Source organism: Trachinotus anak, unplaced genomic scaffold, assembly GCF_046630095.1.
Source record: "Trachinotus anak isolate AG129_WGS33_773 ecotype Australia unplaced genomic scaffold, CSIRO_AGI_Tana_v1 ptg000032l, whole genome shotgun sequence".
Taxonomy (NCBI): domain Eukaryota; kingdom Metazoa; phylum Chordata; class Actinopteri; order Carangiformes; family Carangidae; genus Trachinotus; species Trachinotus anak.
The window spans coordinates 11,476,859-11,496,429 of NW_027273883.1; the positions used below are offsets into that span (position 1 = coordinate 11,476,859).

At 40.0% G+C, this 19,571-nt stretch overlaps 4 protein-coding genes across 6 annotated transcripts; 2 read left to right on the top strand and 2 right to left on the bottom strand.

Moving 5' to 3' along the window:
• Window positions 1–31: 31 nt before the first annotated feature.
• Window positions 32–3,185, bottom strand: isoc2 (isochorismatase domain containing 2). 3 transcript variants are annotated; one of them, XM_071468294.1, is made up of 7 exons: window positions 3,048–3,185; window positions 2,716–2,796; window positions 1,970–2,094; window positions 1,631–1,843; window positions 859–929; window positions 610–727; window positions 32–199 (listed from the first exon to the last, which is right to left on the bottom strand). In XM_071468294.1, coding segments are annotated over exons 2-7 (594 nt in total). In that variant the 5' UTR covers window positions 2,717–2,796; window positions 3,048–3,185; the 3' UTR covers window positions 32–133. The 3 variants fall into 3 exon arrangements, with proteins under 3 accessions (XP_071324395.1, XP_071324393.1, XP_071324392.1); XM_071468292.1 differs by having other exon boundaries at window positions 2,979–3,118; XM_071468291.1 differs by lacking the exon at window positions 3,048–3,185 and adding an exon at window positions 2,908–3,016.
• atg12 (ATG12 autophagy related 12 homolog (S. cerevisiae)) lies at window positions 3,106–6,501 on the top strand. The gene is made up of 4 exons (XM_071468296.1): window positions 3,106–3,242; window positions 4,859–4,995; window positions 5,118–5,180; window positions 6,287–6,501. Exons 1-4 carry the CDS (start codon window positions 3,149–3,151, stop codon window positions 6,344–6,346), a joined length of 354 nt encoding a protein of 117 aa, XP_071324397.1. The 5' UTR covers window positions 3,106–3,148; the 3' UTR covers window positions 6,347–6,501.
• A 151-nt stretch (window positions 6,502–6,652) lies between these two features.
• On the top strand, window positions 6,653–13,671 carry LOC139612596 (germ cell-specific gene 1-like protein). Its single transcript, XM_071468290.1, has 7 exons — window positions 6,653–8,145; window positions 8,308–9,459; window positions 11,723–11,905; window positions 12,066–12,113; window positions 12,279–12,431; window positions 12,583–12,694; window positions 12,830–13,671. Exons 2-7 carry the CDS (start codon window positions 9,264–9,266, stop codon window positions 13,200–13,202), a joined length of 1,065 nt encoding a protein of 354 aa, XP_071324391.1. The 5' UTR covers window positions 6,653–8,145; window positions 8,308–9,263; the 3' UTR covers window positions 13,203–13,671.
• A 687-nt stretch (window positions 13,672–14,358) lies between these two features.
• On the bottom strand, window positions 14,359–18,255 carry rcvrn2 (recoverin 2). The gene is made up of 4 exons (XM_071468295.1): window positions 18,113–18,255; window positions 17,454–18,006; window positions 15,329–15,440; window positions 14,359–14,873 (listed from the first exon to the last, which is right to left on the bottom strand). Exons 2-4 carry the CDS (start codon window positions 17,832–17,834, stop codon window positions 14,785–14,787), a joined length of 582 nt encoding a protein of 193 aa, XP_071324396.1. The 5' UTR covers window positions 17,835–18,006; window positions 18,113–18,255; the 3' UTR covers window positions 14,359–14,784.
• Window positions 18,256–19,571: the final 1,316 nt, after the last annotated feature.

The following is a 19,571-nucleotide window of genomic DNA, read 5'->3' on the forward strand; positions in this document are numbered from 1 at the left end:
AAAACACAAAAAGCACAGCAGCAGCACAAAGTCAAAGTAGCAGCATCTCTTTATTGAAGCAATTTGTCGGTATGTTGGAAGCAGTGAAGCCCTGTACAGTGTTTATGAAACAGAATGACAGGTGATGAGCTCCCTACAGAGCACTGAAGAAGGCAAGGAGGCCGGTGTCAGGGGATGGGTGGGCCAAGAGCTTCTGGATCTGCCAGTAAAGTTGATAAATATATATATATATTAGTCACATTCATTACTTACACAGGCAATATACTCAGTATGAAATCAATAATAGCATGCAGAGGCAAGGTGGCAGCTTTACAACCAAAAAAAAATGCAATACATTTGGGTTTGATTACTGCAGAATGAAGTCTAGTTCACAGTCACCTGTAACTGGTTAACAGTGTCAGTGATAAAGGTTGTAGGTGGTGTATTTTTGGCAGCCCTAAAGCTGCAGCTGCAGACTCGAAATATATTTGCTTAACTGTTTTTGACAGCACTCTGAGGAAACGCCAAATATGTTTTCCTTTGGCGCATACTGTCAGGCATATATTTATGACACATTCAAACAAACAAAAGTAATTCATGAGCGCAGCAGAGAGCAGCTGTAGTGAGCACCTCCTTGAAGTTGGGGTGTTTGGCGTCTTGGACCAGCTGGAGCAGAACGGCCTCTGTGGTGGTGAGGTAAGCTCCGCTCTGCTTCAGTCGCGACAGAGCAAACAAACGGTCCGTCTGGCTGTGGAGGGGGACACAAAAGTCTGTAGTAATGCATACATAACTACAGTTTACATACAAAGGACAAAAAAAAATTATATAAAAAGGCAGGTGATGACAGTGTTGTATAACAGAAAAATACAGCAGAGATACCTTCTGGATGAGACGGCATCAGCCACAATGTGAACCTCCATTCCTTTTTCAAGCAGGTCAAAGGTTGTGCACTAAGGACGAAACAGTGAGCAGAGGTTTTTCCACCAAACTCATCATTCATTAACTAAAACTGTGGAGGCTCCAACATGTGCCTTGCTAGGCTAGAAAAACTAATATAATTAGAAAGTAGCACAGTTACATTACTTGATGATTACCTGTCAAACCATCATGTCCCTCATACTGAAATTCTTGTTCTTTTTAATGGCAATAGTTAGTTTACACAGCATCAACACACTCACACAGATTCAGATGCACTTTTGAATTGTTTTGAAATGGAGGTTGTTTTACTAATCCTTTAAATATCTGCAGGACACTGGATGAAAAAAAAAGACTGGTTGCTGCAGAAAAACACAACATTGACATAAAAGGTTAGGAATTAAAGTAAGCACACATAATACACATGGTGATGCATAGGAATATGGTCAGCTTTTTTTAAGAACTGTTGCAAAGCCAATTGGAGAATCAAACCTGTAAGTAATTGTGTTTCAATAAAGTATGGTACACAATTAAAATGGATTTCAAATAAATAGGACAATCGGGTCGCTTAATTTAAACTTGATGATGCACAAATCAGAAAAGCACATGAACATGGTTGTGAACATGAACGTATTCGTAACTTGCAAGCAAAGGGCTCCCAGTTGTCTTCATGAGGAAGAGAAGGATATCATTTTATTTTGGCAGCTAAACTACACAAACAATGATGTGGTCTTACTGCGATACAGGCGTGGGCCTCTATTCCACACAGAATAGCCTGTTTGGGGTTTCCAAGGGCCTGCAACTCTTTCTCCACCTCCTCTATCATCATGGTGAATGATGTTTTAGCATGAGCTGTCAGGTCCGATGCCCCAAGCTCTGGTACTGTGGGACCCAAACCTTTAGGGTACTGCTCTGTCAAGATGGGGGGGATGCCCAGAACACGACTGGCCTGTGAGTCGGACGAGAGAGCAGACAGATTTAATCTGATCTGCTCAAATAATAAATACTTACAGGTTGATAACGGGTACAACAGAAGGATGCAGGAGGTAGTTGTGTGAAGATGAGCGTTACCAACCTGGAGCACTCTGGCCGCATTACTGACAATGTTGGTGAACTGGAAGATGTTGGGTCTGAACTTCTCTTGCATGTCACACAGGAAGAGTACTGCATCCTTGGTGGAGAGCCTGCCAATCTTTGCCACTGCAAGAGCAAGGACACGGAAAAAAAGCAAATGTGTTCAGAAGATGTTTTGTTCTGAGCATCTGTTTTAACAATGGCGCGTTTTTGTGTATTCTTAAAAAGGAAGGAGATTTTCTTCCTTGTAAGAAATATTTCCTCCAATGTGTTGCACTGTGTTGTTAACAATGAGAACAAACAGTTTCATAGCTAAACAAGAGCAAGGTCACAGAAAAGACCAAATTGTGTTGTCAGAAGAGACATGAATTGATATTTTTTAGCACCATGATGGGCAAGTAAACTTCATAATGACACTAAGGCGAAGAATAACTGGATAAAATAAGCCTTGAATGTCATATTTGCAAGTTAGTGTCTACTTATTGCTGTGTTTGAACACTATTTGGCAAATGGTGGACTCTAGCATTGACAATAAAAATGAACTAATACGTATGTGCTGCATTTTGTGTACACCTAAGGAGGAAAGAGATTTTCTTCCCTGTAAGAAATAGTTCCTTGATGGTGTTGCATTGTTTTGTTAACAATGAGACCAAACAGTTACTCACAGCAAAACACAAATGAACTGGAGAAAGCTGCGACAATATCACATCTTTTCAACGAACCTTTAGCATGAAAAAGTCGACTTACTGTTGTTGCTTGAATGGTCCAAATGTGAGGACAGACGAGTTCAACTGTTAGGTTAAAGTATTATTTCCCATGTAACGCCCCCTGTGTAATTGGAAACCAACACAAAATTGACCTGTTTTACTTGAAAGTGACAGAAAAAAAAACACTCAGTATTGAACAAAAACTGCATCACACAAGATTAACAAAACATACGTCCAACATCTGGAATCGTCATGAAACTACGTTATAGTTAAATATACTCCAAAGTCAAAATAATAACTAACCTAGCATGTAGCTAAGACGAACAAGTTCAAGCACCGCCCTCCCAGAAGCACATTGACCAATATGATTACTTGTTGTTGGGATTGATGTTTCTCTGAACCAATAGCAGCCGGGATTCGTTACGCGTCGACTCGGAAGGAACCAAAAGCAAACCAGAAGTGCTCCCCTGAAGATGTCTGACAGTGCGGAGTCCCCGACAGAAACGCAAAAAGAGGAGTCACAGCCACCGTCAGACGACTCGACGACGAACGAAGAGAAGAAAAAAAGTAAGAAATTGTAACATATCGAAATCAATCACCTGTTTAGGAGGACGGTTGCTGATGTCAAAGAAAACAAACCAGCTCTTGTGACGTGTCAAACAATTGACAGAGATTTTGGCCAATAAGGTGGCTGTTTTATTTCAGCTTGGCCAATAAGCGTTTAGCTTTTTAACATGTGGTACTACCGGTTTGGGGCATGGCTGAAGCTAATGCTAATATCTATTAAGGCAATATATCATTTATTTCTCTTATAGATTACATATTGTCACAGTGAGATTGTTTAATTTCCTAATTTATCATTTTTCTTTTACGCTTATGCCAATGGCTACGTCATATTTTGTACGTAAGGATAAATTAATAAGGCTAAGTTAGCTTGAAACTGTCAAACTGTCACTTATCTCAAAATATCTATCTTCACGTTTTGAGCTTTAATTTATGTTTGTTGCTAGAAATGCTCTCCTTTATACATTTTCTACACTACTTAACTGCAGGTCCGCGTTTTTAGTATTGATAAGCAGTACATAGACATTTATTAAATAGGTTATAACTCACTATAATGTAGTTATAAGCAGATATAAGGACATTTTAAGTGTTTACTAATTAACAATACTTGTCAGCAGTCATAACTTCTCCTGTGAAGACATATTTTATATTAGTACAACTGTGTTTTACCATGCTGTCATTGATTATCTGTTTAGGCAGTAGCTCCACTCATCCACTAATTTGTAAGATACACTCATGAAGACTTATATCTGCTTATAACAACACTGTAATGTGTTTCAAACAATTAATAAATGTTATATACCACTTATAAATATTAACAAGGGGGATTTAAAGTAATACCACATTTTCATTCAAGGTTCAATATTGGCGTCTTTGCCAAATAACTTTATTACATACATGCAAAAATCTGTGTGTTGTTATCCAGCTTTAATGAAACCCTTAGATTCACGTAAGTGTCAGCAAGACAGTATAATCTTCACACGCCAACTTCTAATTTTAAGCTATTAATAATCCTAGGTGTGAAGATTTTAAAGAAAAATTGATCATATTACAGTAAATAAAAAAATAAATACCACTAAATAAATGGCACCTACACACTGACTGTAGTTCATCATGTAAATAAAAAGAAGATAAAAGATAAATGCTAGTTCAACTGGCTTGTGAATAGAGGCACAGTTATGTTGTTTGTGTACAATGTTAGAAACCTTGGGGCATTTTGAACACACCAGCATGCAATTATAAAGGATTCTCCACAGATACAGCCCTTCACAAAAAATTGAATAAATCAATACAGAAAACAGTCAGGAAATTAAAATAATTTTAATGAATATCAGAAGGAAATATTGCACAAAAAGAACTGTGGGCTGTAATAACAAATTATTCAATATGCAAGGGACGCACCTGCCCGTTACACAGGCACAGTTCTGCTGTAATCTCTCAAAGTCTTTTCAGCAAGGCCGCTGTCATAGTCCTTGTTTTCACGGTAGTACACAAGTCATGCATCCATGGACCTATCAAGCGCTTCTTGAGAAATTTCCCTTAACAGTTCAAGTTTAGATTTGCCTGGACCTGTCTGAGTGACAGCGGCACTTTCACTTTTATTTTCTCTGTCTTTCTAGTCGATGTGCTGTTGAAGGCAGTGGGAGACACTCCTATAATGAAAACAAAGAAATGGGCAGTAGACCGGGGGAGGACAGTACAGTCCCTGGCTCAGTTCATCTCTCGTTTCCTCAAGCTTGATGCCAGCGAACAACTAGTAAGAGATACTTTTGTTTACTGGCTTGTTCATGTCCCAAAATCATGACTTGGACAGAGATTTCCATGCTTCAGCTCTGTGAAGTCTTTACACATAACATTATTTGTTTTTTTTTCTTTCAGTTCATCTATGTTAACCAGTCTTTTGCCCCCTCACCGGATCAAGAAGTAGGGGTCCTCTTCGATGTGAGTACATACAAGCACCTGTTTTGACACCCTGTGACTGTAGTGTGTTGTGGATTTGCAGCCTATTTTTCTTAACCTAAAGTGGACAAAGTAAAATTCAGCAGGGATACTCACAGTAGCTAAACACTAGTCACATTTTTATTCTTCATGTTGTTTTCTACTGAAAACATGAGCATGGAAGCTCACTCTTGGGAACACTGTCAGTAACTAAATAATCTCAACTCCAAAGTCCAACTTATTTGCTTTTTCTTAGCTTTTAACCACATCATCAACAAATGAATGTTCCATTCTAGTTCCATCCACTGATGAAGAACTTGAGATGCAGTTAAAAACTCAGAGAAGCAAGTAACTGGACATTTGAGTTGTTAAACAATGTCTCCACATAAAACTGCAACACACACATGTACACACAAGAGATGAGTTTATTCTTGCATGAATTCAGGTGTTTGGTCTTGGTTTGTCTGATGTACTCTGTACAGATGAGACATTTTCAGGAATATTAATCTTTTGTTCACCCTTTCAGTCAAAATGTCTGAGACTCTTCTTTGCTTTAATCTGTATCTTACTTGGTAACAAGGTCACTCTGAGCAGGAATGCGCCTTTTCTCTAATTTACAGGAGACATGAAGCACAAACATACTCTAACGATAAATGAACCCTTGTCAGGCATCCACTGGGAAGAGATTGTAGATACTTAACTACAGTATAACCGTTTCTTTACCAAATCAATACAGTTTCTGTAATGAAAATATTAGAACTGGGGCCAGCCCATATAAGTGAATGGCTCATGTGATGCACTGACCAGCAGAGGGGGCAATCATTTGGAAGCATCATGTGGACACATGCTAAAATCCTCTGCCACTGATTAATTTCTTCATAAGTAACAGCAAAGACCTCAAAGTCCAGAATTCACAGTGGACATTTGATCATCCCACTACTTGACGGCTCCAAATCTAATAAAATGTGTGTGTTCTTAAGGCTTACAAAGTCACTTAACATCTGAAAGTGTTTATCAGTTGAGCAATTTTGAAGTTATATTGAAACATCACTTCAGGGTCTGACTGTTGTATTTAATACTTATATCTTATATCTTTGTCTCTCTTGCAGTGTTTTGGTAGCGATGGCAAGCTGGTTCTACATTACTGTAAATCTCAAGCCTGGGGTTAAACTCCTTTTCTACAACAACAAATATTTTTGACCTCTCCCTTCTTTAATTCATCCTCCAAACATGCACACAATATTATCTTTGCTTCTTTGCCATTTGTTTTCTTTCATGTTTTATGTATATACATGCTGTAAATAAATTATTGTGACAATGCAAAGCTATTTCCACTGTTTTTTTTTTTTTCTTTCTTTTTCTTTTAGCACCCAAAAATAAATGGGCAAAGGATTTGGCTTTGCACAGCGCTGGTGCTGATTAGAGGAAAAGCACAAACAAGAGTCCATTCATATGCATGATGGCCCACACTTTTATCCATGCTCTTATTGTAATAATTAAATATCAGCTTAAAGACAGAGTTGTAATGTTGCGGACCTTAAACCAGTCATAACAGTTTTGGGAGGTTGAGATGGACTCACCTCTGAAAAGGGACAGACATAGGATGGGAGGGGGCACTGCAGTAACAGATGGACTTAGAGGGATTACATGATTCAGGATGGGTTTGTGACATAAATTCCCAAGAAAGACAGAAATGAGAGAAGAGTGGCGTGGAGACAGACAGTTGCTTCACCAGTCTTGCATCTCCATCCGTCTGTTGGCCAGGAGGATTAAAGGGGGGGGAGTGCAGCTGGAGAGGTAAGGGTCACTGATGCTCATACTGGAGGAGGAAAAGTGGTGGCACATACAGAGGGAAAAACATCAAGACGGTAGTGACACGGAGAATCTGTTCAAGATGGAGCAACTAAAAGCAAGTTCTTAAGGAGCTTTTTGATTTAAGGGCTCTTGAACCAGACGGAGATAACTGAGGATTGTAAGTTCAGAGGACTGCAAGAAGAGACAGTGTTGTTTTACTGTGGTAGTTACTTCATGTTTGACCTGAACTACTTCACTTTGGTAGGTACTTGTCATTGGTTATTTTATTATAATAAGATCTGAAATGAATAGTCATAATAGAAACTTAATCAAGAACTGCTTTGATAATCATTTAATTCTACAAAGAAAAATCCTACAGTTGCTTGTTTCAGCTTCTCACGTGAGGATTTGATGCTACGGATAAAACAATAAGATTTATATATTCTGACATAAATAGACGGAAAAAGATAATTGCTATTTACAGGTGTGGATATAACTGAACTATATGTTGCTTTTCTTCTTGAAACCTAGATCTTTATGAGCTATTGATAATTGAGATATTTTACTAGTGAATGCAGGTTAAATGGGGTGACATGGTGTGTGTCCAGTTTTCTATCTGACAAACTTGTCAATGCAACTGAAAAGCGACAATCATGTTTGTGAGAGAATTAAGTTTATGTTGAAGAATGAATTTCAAAGATTTTGTAAAATTAAATAACTAATGTTGGTCTTAAGGTCTAGATGTTGGTAATTTGAGCAAAGTCTTGAGTGGATTAGTCAGCATCCAGCTTGCTAAAGCTGTCCTCAACTTCTACACTGTATGTTCAATATGTTACCATTCTGATATCAAAACCAAGACTGAAGAGGTATGTTCGGACATATTTTTTTAAACATAAGAGAAAATGGGGGTGAGGATGTTCTGATAATGTTCCCGAGCTTTTACTTTCTCCACAACCAGAAAGAAGAAGCAATTAATTTATCAAGGATTATAGTTAACGCAAAGAGCAACCAACGTATGAGTAACTAGCTAATGTGTGTATTTTTTATTGCCACCAATATTCAGATAACAGAAACCACCATGTGTGTGTTTTTGTTTACACCAGTGTTCTGTTGTATTTTAGGGGCTGTGGGCTGACAGGGAAATATTGCATGAGAGAGGAAGACATCAGACATGGTCAGAGTGAACTTCACACTAAAACACACCTAACACAAACAGATTAAAGCAGATTATCAGGGATTACTTGCAAAAATTTCATTTAGATCTGTGGCTTATCCATAATTTCATCAAAAAAGTAATCTCTTGTTTTTGCTCCCCTCTGTCTTGTCTTCTACTTAGGACCCAGCAGTGGAGCTGATAATGAGCGGCAGGGTCAGGCCCGAGTGTGTTAATCAGGAAGCAGGAAGACTTTAGCGTGGGTCACAGAACATTACTTATTCTTCCATAAACCCTCCTTTTAAACAGCTGGAGGACTTACGTTACCTCAGGCAGCATAATGGCTCGTATGGACTCAAGGAGCATTCAATAATATTAAATGTCACCATATGGACACCTTGGTTTTAGTCCTTGTGTGCTCCATTCAACCGTTTACTTTCACTTTGTTGCCAGGTGATGACTTATGTTTAAGGATGTCCTCCAGCTCCTCTTTAGATACACTACTTTTAATGGTAATCTGTAGTGTGTTTCGATGACCTTATGCTTTTTCAGCACAGTCCCACTGCTCTAACACGTGCACACAAAAGGGTCTGCAAGTGTTGTGGTCAGGGGTGTATGCATGGCCACATCATTCACCCCAGGGATCAATAGCAGGATATCACATTAAAGCTGTCCGTGCAGCATACTGTTATGTCTTTGCATCCCACTCTTCTCCCCTAATGTGAACCATCGTCTACCTAAATCCTCTCTTGTTCACTTTTGCCTTCCATCTGTCCTTTCCCACATGGATCAACTTCAGAGCATCTTATCCTGCTCCCTCCCCTCTCGCTCTCTTTATTGTCCTCTCTTTTAATCACTATGACTGTACAGTATCTCTTTGTCAGCTTTGTTTTGTTATCTTCTGTCAGTACTGTTACATCACATTTATCTTTACTTTCCATTTAAACCTGGCAGCTCATCACATCTTAAAATCATCCCAAAGCATCTGTCCCTCCCTCTCGGCTCCATCTGCAACTGTATTCATACCCTCTGTCCAGTTCGTCTTATTCCCACATCCAGTCTCTTCCTTCTGCTCCCTCTTTGCCTCACTCTCTCCCCCCTCTCCTGTTTTTTAACCATCCCCCTTCTCCTGTGTGGCCATGCTGGAGCGTATGTCCCGTCGCTCTCGCTCCCTGCTCTCCCTGACCTTGACCACTCTGGCTCTGGCCCTCTCCATCCTGGCTCTCTGCACCTCCTACTGGTGTGAGGGCACCCACAAGGTGGTCAAGCCCCTCTGCCTGTCGCCCGTCAAAATGAAGAACTGTGGTCAGAACAACAGCGAGCCTTACACCACAGGTACTGTGATGTCACACTGTCACCTCTCCACATCAACAGGTGTTTTGTCCAGCTTTATTGTGCTTTCTAATTCTTTACTGTTTCTCTTGATTCTTTCTTCTAAGCATACTCTAACTTAGATTTCTCTTTTACCATTGTTATTGGTCTTTGGACACAACTTTGTACACATACATATATTTTAATATATGTATTTATAGGTGAAAGTAAGAATACTCAGTATCAAAATAATCCCAATGCTGACACAATGGCTCCTACCAGAGTGTATATTATTATACAGTATATTGTATTTTTGGATTGATATTGCTGATACATTGAGATGCATCAGTATGCAGCATTGTAATGTGGCTGGTTGAGATGGAGATGATTTTAACAATTTATCTTTCTCTTGAGCATCATATTTTCTAAACTAATCATATGTTTTTAATATGGAATATTAATCTGCACAGTAACTATACTGTATACTGTGCTACAATAGCTGTCAAATGAATGTAGTGGAGTAAAAGTACAACAGTACTTCTTTATTTCAACAGTAAAGAAGCTGAAGTATGAAGTTGCATAACAAGGAAATAGTAAAGTGCAAGCACCTCAAAACTGTTCTTAAGTACTTGAGTAAATGAACTTTGTTAGATTCCACTGTGGTGAACAGGAGTATTTAGATTTAGACATAAAGCGTTGAGCTGGCCTAAAGCAAAAAGAGACAATACCAAGTTTCCAGTTAAGAACAAGTGGATACAGAAACGACATACAGGACCTAACTACAGTCAAAGTAGATATGTGATGAGTGGGGAAAAGTTGGCTAATCCCAGATGCTGTTGCAACACGTTCACAGGCATGCAACAGTTTGTTACTGGCAGTATGAGCTCATGGAGTCATCCTAACTTACGTCAACAGTTACGTGATGTTTTCTCGGCATTTGGCTTTTGTGATAGTCAGCCACAGGTTGCAGTTGTTAAATTACTGTTTAGAGAATTCAAACTGTCCTTGAGGAAATGATAGGAGTACCAGATGTAGTGGATACACACATACAGTGTGTTTATACATAGTGTGTACAACAGTATATTACTGTATATATATTCTGTATGATCAGTTTTTTTATTGTTTATTATCACATAAGTCTTGTAGCTTTCTGATTTTGACTTTTGGCCTTGACATTTGAACCTTCTTGATCTTTACACTCTGCATAAAAACCAATACCTGGAAGTAATCTGGCTGGATAAAGTAACAGGCCTCCCTCCCTGTTAGAAAGTGATTATCCTTGGTTTTGATGATGTTTTTTAATCTCTTTTTACCCATACCTTAGTGTGAGAGAGAATTTGATTATGGCTTAGTATTCATCTGTGGGGTGTGACGGTGTCTCCCAATATTGTATTCAAACCATGGAGCAGAGGTTTACATCGCCTGCCCCCTGGTCTTTATTTTCTCAGTCAATATGTTTAATCCACTTGGAGATTAACAGCTCTTACTGCATAGAGCAATCAACTTCTATCACTACACGGATTTAGTGTACCTGCACAAAAATAAGATCTACCTTTACCAAAGCACAAATGCTTCTAAACCTGCTTTAAACATACACACTGGCTGCTGGCTGACAAAGCTGCATATGATCACAAAACACAGGGTGTGATTAACATGACTTGCAGATGTTGTGTGTTCACCGTTTTTGCCTTCCTCTCTCACTATAAAACACATACTCTTTTTGTTTTCACCTTCAGCATATCTCCATCAACACACACCTGCATGCAAATTATGTGTTCAACATTTAATCGTCTCTCGGACATTTAGTGCATTAAGGTTTTTGGCAAAGGAAAACCCAGAGTCAGCAAACCTACTAAGACATTTGTGGAGTAGGTGTGCATTCACGGTATGCACCTGTGTGTGTTTGTGTATCTGCTTGCCTGCACATGCCTGTGTTTTTGATTTTCCTCAGAATGCTTCAGTGGTTAGTGCTCATAACTCAGAGGAAGAGGGTTTGCTTGTGTTTGTTTGATGTTTGCACGGTTGTGCACCTGTACATGTGGGTTTGCTGCCACATTCTAAGAAAATGCAAGTCCGGATAGGTCTGGAGAATAAACATTTTCCATGTGTGAGTGTGAGTATGTTTGTCTTCATATGTCTAAAGAGCTGGTGACTGGCCCTCCAGCCAGTGCATGCTGGGTTATGCTTGAGCCACTAACTGCTTTATCCAGATATAACAGATATAAGCAAGTGCAAAAATGCATAAAAAGTGTTCTTCTCAGTTTCGTCTTCTTGTGTTGACACACAGAGAGTCCCACTCAGAACCCCTTCAACCGCACACTGTCTCCAGCCAGGAGGGACGAGCTGGCCAGAATCAGACAGAGGCAGCTGGCCAACGCAGTGCATTACATCTGGGAGACGGGGGAAGACAAGTTTGCTTTCAGATACTTCCACACTGGCTTCTGGGAAAGCTGCGAGAAACACAGTGATGGTGAGACCACAAAGTGCACATCCAGTCATACGTAAACTCGCTCGGCCACAATATTAGTTAAGCTTTCAGGGATCTTAATGTTCTTGTGTGTCACACCTACACAAGAACCCTTTTATTCAAACTGATGAAATGCTTTCTATCTTCAAATCTTTGTCTTCAGGGGAGAAATGTCGCAGCTTTATAGAGTTAACTCCAGGGGAAACACAAGGTGAGTTGTGTATAACAGCTGTGTATTAACAGCTTTCCACTGTAATATGTAAATTTCTCTGTAACCCTGTAAATACTGCAATTAAATTAATTGTTTTTGTTACAGTATTACTTTAGTTTTCTGAATGGATGCCTGTGTGTGTTGTTATGTGTTTGCACATCGCAGGTGTGCTCTGGTTGTCAGTGATTTCAGAGTTCACGTACATCGGCCTGCTGGGGATGGGCTTCTTACTGATGTGGCTGGAAGTTTTGTGCTCTCATAAAGAGATGCACTCACTAAAAATTAATGCCTATGCAGCTATCTGTACTGTGCTATCAGGTGAGACATAGTGTATCCTTCAGTTTTTCATTATTCTATTATTTCACAATCACCTTGTCCTCCATATATGATCAGTAATCCAAGATCTTTCCCCTCGTCCACAGTATTCCTGGACATGGCTTACAGTTCTTCTCTGTCTGTGCCCATGTAGGTCTTCTTGGGATGGTAGCCCACATGATGTACACCACAGTATTTCAGATGACTGTCATTGTGGGCCCCAAAGACTGGAGGCCTCAGTCCTGGGACTACGGCTGGTCATTTGCGTACGTGTCTGCCCATTAGCGACAGCGTGACAGGGTGTATTATTCAAACGTCTGTATAAAACACCTGTTATTTTCATGATTGTAGTGATATGTTCCTCTTCTCTCCTAACTATTCTACATATCCTCTTTTCCTAGTCTTGCGTGGGTGTCCTTCAGTTGCTGTATGGGGGCAGCTGTGGTCACACTAAACTCCTACACAAAGACCATCATCGAGCTCCGTCGCAGACAGAGGCTACGACTGGAGGAAGCAAGAGCCGCCAGTCATGCCCCATCCTACGATGAGGTCGTTCCAGGGGGCGGGCTCTACTCCGTCAGTGGCCTACTGCAGTGTCCAGATGGCATGATTGATGTGGCGTGGGCCACGAATGGCAGCATGGTTGGAATGGGAAATGGGGATGTACCGACACTGGTTTTGGTAGGAGGCTGTGGGCCGGAGGGGTGTGAAGACTGTGAGAGAGAGATGGATGAGATGGAGGAGGCCATGGACCGAGTTGATTCACCTTGTTAGGGAGTCGTTTACGTCCATCGACTAAAAGGGCTGAAAAACTTTTAAAAAGGAAAGACACTGGCACCATGCTGGAGAAGGATCAATATGAGCAAACAGATCTTGTTTTTCTTTTCTTCCACTTTGACTTTCATTGAACTTGGGACGTACCAACCAGGCTCGAAGGCCAACGAAATCAACACATATCGAAATGTAAAGACTATATTGTTTGTATAGGCCACACTTGCATGCAAGAGTGCATGTTTTCTGGGTATTTCTCAGTGCCTCATGGTAGGAAAGTTAATTTGTCTCTATATGAAAATGCATATAAATGTTTATATTATTTTAATGTTTATATATTAACTTGCAGTATATCAGGATGAAAGTCATATCAATGATCATTTCATTGCATAAACAGGATGGATGTTTCTTTTCTTGGTGATACCCAACAGAACAGCCTGTCCTTTAAGAGTAAATATACTATATATTTTCATTTATCTGAGCAGGACACTCTATGACAAACTTTTGACAGATGCAGAATTTCAATTCAATGCGTGAATACCAGAGGCTACAACACATGCAGTCTCTCTACAGACACACAGACAAACCCATAAGACAGACACATAGAGATAGAAAGATTACAGCGATTTTGAAAAGTCTGCTCTCTGATGTTGAACAGAAGATTATGTGTAAACCAGTAATCCCGAGTTGGATGGAAAGAAGGAGGAACAGAGTGAGGAGAGATGGAAGGCATGTGAAGGGATGGAGATGGAGAGGGAGGGAGGCTGGAAGAGGGGAGGGGCACACACACACACACACACACACACACACACACACACACACATATCTGACACACCAAGCATCATGAAAACATAACACTTTCAGGGAAATAATGGTTTACAAATGAATATTACTTAGTGTGTTTCTCTTCAAATTATATAGGAAGTTATTACTAAGGTTAAATAAATTGATATAAATTTACCCTAAATGTCTACAGGTTGTAGATTTGGGATAATCTTGGATTTACTGTCTGGGATAAATAAAAAAAAACCTGAAACTTAAGACCTAATGTACCGTTTTTGTCAGCCACCAGGGTTATATTTACACAGTATGTTTTTAGGTGTAAGAAGAATTGATTGTTTTCTGGGGAAGATAAAGAAATTGATTTTCAAAGCACAGATGTATGAGAAAACTTTTAATTTATTGTACAGTGAACAGAGTACAGTAAACACTTTAACAATCAGTTTCTCCAGAGACAAAATGTCATTTGAACCATTTCAAGGTTAACAACATAATATGTATCGCATCAATATGGTCACCATAAATCTGAAATTCTTATCGTCTGTACATATTTCGAAGCACTATGCAATATTTTGCCTCTACTAGCCTCTATTTGATATAAATTCATTGACAAAAACATTAGTAAATCAATGTCACACATAAAGGAAAGTTACTGAAAACTTAGTTGCAACCAAGACACTGCAGAAAAGAGTATTTACATGGAGGAGTTGGGTGGATTACAGAAGAGGGAGGAGAGAAAGTATGAAGCTTTTAGGGGAAGAAGGGGAAAAAAATGTTTTAAAAGTGTGGAAAGAGCCTAATGACTTTACTGTTTGATCGGTTCATAGTGGATAAGACGCATTGCATTCTCATTTTCAATCACTCCCTTGATGAACTCTCCCTCAGCCAGTCGCTCTGTAAGGCAAAAAGAAAACAGAAGAAGAGGCTTTGGTGGGAAGCAAAGCAGGAATACAGCGAGGAGTGTGGGGTAAACATGAGGCTGAATAATGATTCTGTATCTCAGCTAAGAAATCTGGTCTTATCTCCTGTGTGGGTGTGTGGCAATTGCATGCAATGCAGTGGAGTCACTTAAGGTTTCATGGTCCATGGCTGGCACAACAAAGCTTGCATTACACAAGTGATGCTGTAACTGGGGATGTGTCCCCAGGTGGATTTATTGCTTGTATTATTGTTAAGCCAAACAGCTGATTGTAAAATGTAATCTTCGCTACAGGATGTGGGAACAGCTGCTGAGGAAAGGTAGTAGGAGCTTACACTGATTTTATCTCTCTAATATTAGCACATAGTGGTGAGGACACAATGGGCTGTCATGCACCGTACACGTGTTGCATGTGTCGTATTTCCCTCACCGTTGTCTTTCTTTTCAAAGTAAGCCCACAGCTTGTTGGCTCTCTTCTCGGGTGTGTTCTCATCCTCTGGTAGCTTGCTTTGCTCCTCCTTGGGGATCAGCTTAAATATGGCCTGAGTGGGGGTTGGGTTTAAAAAGAGTATCATGATAATGCTGCATTTTTCCTCTCACACAAATAATATATGGAACATAAACACAGCACATAAAACCAATGTGTAGAAGCCAAGAAACATGTGGCCTGTAGGACAAATGAGTAAGCTCACAGCCCTCCTAAGTTAATTAACGTTCTGTGTGGACGTGTGGCTTATTGAGCCTCTGATGTAAAACAACTTGATATTTACAGAAAAGCTACAACCAAATATATTCTGCTTATGTTTCTGTTGTTGCTCACTGTGTTATCTGTGCAATTTGGCTGAATGCAACCAAAGCAAGTAGCCTACAATTCAGTCCACTGGTTACGTCCATGCAATCAGCCCACAGCAGAAACATTTAGGCCTGTGTGTCATTACTCAGAGATAGTTAATCTGCAATGGGCCACTTAGAATCCAGCAGATTGTTAAATGACTAAATGACTGTGCACTTTAGATTCAGGCCTTTAAGTGTGTGTCCCACTTAGAGAGGAAGAACTCATCTCCCACATTTAAGACACCTAGATTAACATGGATTAGTGCCAAGACTCAGGCCACAGGCCAAACACCAAGATGTCATCTCTTTTCTCTCTGGACTCTCCCTTCATCTTGCCCCTCAGATCTTGTGGTCTGTACAGAAACAAACTGTGAGCTTGTGGAAAACCAGGTTGTTATAAAAATAAAATCAAGTAGTGTGAAGCAGCTGCTTACCCTCAAATGAAGTATACTATCCCTTCCTCAGTCTCATTTCCTACTTTACATCTTGAACAGACCAGATCTTTGATGATTGTTCTGCAGTGTAATTGTTAGTTCCTGTGCATATACAGTTGGGTACAGTTAGTAACTGATGGGAAAGTGGTCTCAGACTTTCAGATCTCACTGTAGCTGATCTGCCTTTAATTACCTCAAGAGTGTTTTGCAGATTGGGAACAATCTAATTTTGTTGTCTGTTTTTAAACTTCTAGCAGGGCTTCAAAATGCTGCCATTTTGCTTAGTGGTTGTAAACATGATGCATATGGACTCTGTCCAGTTGGCCAGGAATTCAATCCCATTACAATGCCAGCTGGATTCTTGGCTGATCTGTCTAAACCTCTTACAATTCTATATCATTTGTCTTGAAACAGAAGATAAGAAATTTTACAACTTCCATCAGACAGCAGTTTTGATTATTTGAAAACAGTGACTGCAGTATGGCGTGAAGTCAAGTGTGACAGCCTCATAAATAAGAGCAGCATGGATTAGACTCAGGGATGATGAGACTCTGCTGGCAGAGCAGTTCAAGAGTAGCCTTGCTTAAGAGTAGGGCCACCTATATTGTCTGAGAGCTAAACCTGTAATCACAGAGATTATCAGGAGTTTGAGGCTCAAATAAGATGGCTAATTGCGCAGGCAATTAGGACTGGGACCTACATACCATGAGAAGAATGGCCGCTTTCCAGCAAATAACAACACATCTTAGATGGACCTTAAGGGAGGCGGACAAAATAACAGGAAAACCTGGCAATATATTGCAGTCCAACAATAATAAAGCTACAACCCCCAAAGTTAATGCCATAGAATTAAACCAATACTTCATTAACATAGAAGGTTCAGGAGAATTGATCCTTGTAAGCTTTAAAACGTAGAGTTAATGTAAGGTTATTGTGTTGGGTTGCATTATGTCTTTTTTTTCCTGTAATATTTTCCTTCCACAATTTAGAATAAAACCTTTCCCTGAGGACCAGGAGCAAGAGAATACAGAGACATAGATAATTATTATGATGAAACAAAATGTATGTTCTGTATCAAGCCCTCTACAGTGAGTCCATAGCTTTTGAGATAATATTAAAAATCCAAAATAGGTTACATGTTTAGACACTGATCAGTCAGAAAAGGAAAACTGAACAAGATCACGAGAAGACAACACTGACTGCTGGTTGTACCAGAACCATGATTTAAGTCACTCAGCCACTGATTACCACTCATGTTTGAAACAACACCTCCTGAATCCCTCTCACCTGGCAGATCTCCGTCACCTCTGTCTTGTTGATGTATCCGTTCTTGTCTACATCAAACAGCGAGAAGGCCCACTCCAGTTTTCGGGTGGTCTTGCCAGTGGAGGTCATGTGCAGTGCAATGATGTACTCCTTGAAGTCCAAGGTGCCGTCGTCATTGGTGTCAAAGGAGCGAAACACATGACGTGCGTAGCTCTTGGCGTCGCTTTCAGGGAAGAAGCGGGAGTAGATCTGCTCAAACTCCTCTGGAGTTATGCGTCCAGTTGGGCACTGCTTCTGAAAGTTCTCGTACCACTGGCAGATCTCATTTTCGGTGAATTTGGTGCTGAGCTTGAGGTCCTCCAGGATTTCTTTTGATAATGCGCTACTGGTGGTATTTCCCATGGTAGTTGCTTTCAGTGTCTTAGTAATGTGTTAGTTCTGTCAAACTCCTTGGCAAATATTTGCCACTTGAGTGCTTCACAGGCTTTCCTCTCCTGTTCACCTGACTGTCTCCTTTGTCTAAAATATGACTTCTTCTTTTGATGTTAGAGGCCAAACAGCACCCTGCAAGTGACTGAAAAAGCGACATGATTTGGAAATGTGACACAATCTACTCATGACAACTTCACAACTCAGTAAAAAACATTGTCGGAATGATCAAAAATGTATAGAAATCTTACCTCTGTGTTGAGTGGGGAGGTGCCGGTAGGAGAGTAGAGTGTCTGTCTCGTCAGTAAGACAGTGAGAGATAAGGAGGGCAGGGGGAAACTCACTCCTACTATGGACGACTGGGTTAATTATGTTAATGCCGGATTTAAGGTGGCTGAGCTTTTGACTGAAATGAACCCCCAGATCCTGACTTGCTCTATTGGGTCTGGAAGTCTAGAAACATCTAGTGCATATGACCATACTGAGTTCATTCTTCTGTTCATTTATTTATACAGACTGAGTTATTGGTATGTCTTGTGGTGTTTCATCCAATAATTTAATCATCTTTTTTAATAACATAATGCTAATCATTTAACAGAGGTTCAAGGAATTTCACTGTATCTTCATTGTTATAATTTTGTGAAACTGAGAGGTACTTGAGAGACATGAATCATATAAACTCAAACATTAGTCTGGTAAACTGGTTAACAGATTAGCAGACGTGTTCAGGGAAACAGTGAACATGGCCTAAGGTGGGTTTTCAAAGCTAGATTTAGGTTTTCCAGCAGTACGTTTGCTATTTCAGTAGTGGCCTTTAAATGGGTTTAGTTGACCACTGACATCTAATTCCAGACTACCATCTGTCCAGGCTGTTTAACTCCCCCTCCTGCCCACCTTTACCTCCAGTCCCACCTACGCCCCTCACTGCATCATCACTGACGGTCTTCCTGTCCTACATGAGCTATGATGTTCCCCTCCTTTGACTGACTTTTACGTCACTAGCCTGGGTTTGTTTTTCTGAGCTGAATGCTCAGTGATGTTTCTCCTCTTTCCTTTCTCTGCAAAATTGTGTCGTTGTCTGTAGAGTGGCTCTCTTGTCTTTCTCTTAGCCTTTTTCTGCATCCCAGACTTAATTCTTTCCACTTTCTCCACACAAAGTATTGTCTCATGCACTTAAGGTGTCATATTTTATGCGCCGACACAAATATGTAAACTAATTATTTCGCCTCCATTTTCACAAGTAGGACCTTTTCTACCCAGTTCTCTGTAACTCTTTATATTATTGTCAGCGGCCATCAACCTGCAGCAGGGGTCAGAGTAATCAGCACATCAAACTCAACTCATGATACTTGGGTTGACGCTTTTATATCACCAGTCTCTTTTCTTTGTGTCTACTTTGATTAGACTGAAAGTATTATCTTTTAGTGTCACCAGTAACCGACTGTTCTTATTGACTAACTTAGTGTGGAGGTGGATGTGTATGGCATATTTGCATGTATACCATGACAGATGAAAGCATAGTTTCACAGCATTTGCAGCAGTTCTTTCAAATGCTGTGTATTACACTTTATGTTTAGCATTCATGTCTTATTTTTGCTCCAGAAATATGCTCACTGAGTCCATCTATTGGATTACTCCTGCCACGCCCCATCCCACCCAATCCAACACTTAGCCAATTATCATCATCTTCATCCTGTGAGTGCCATGGCC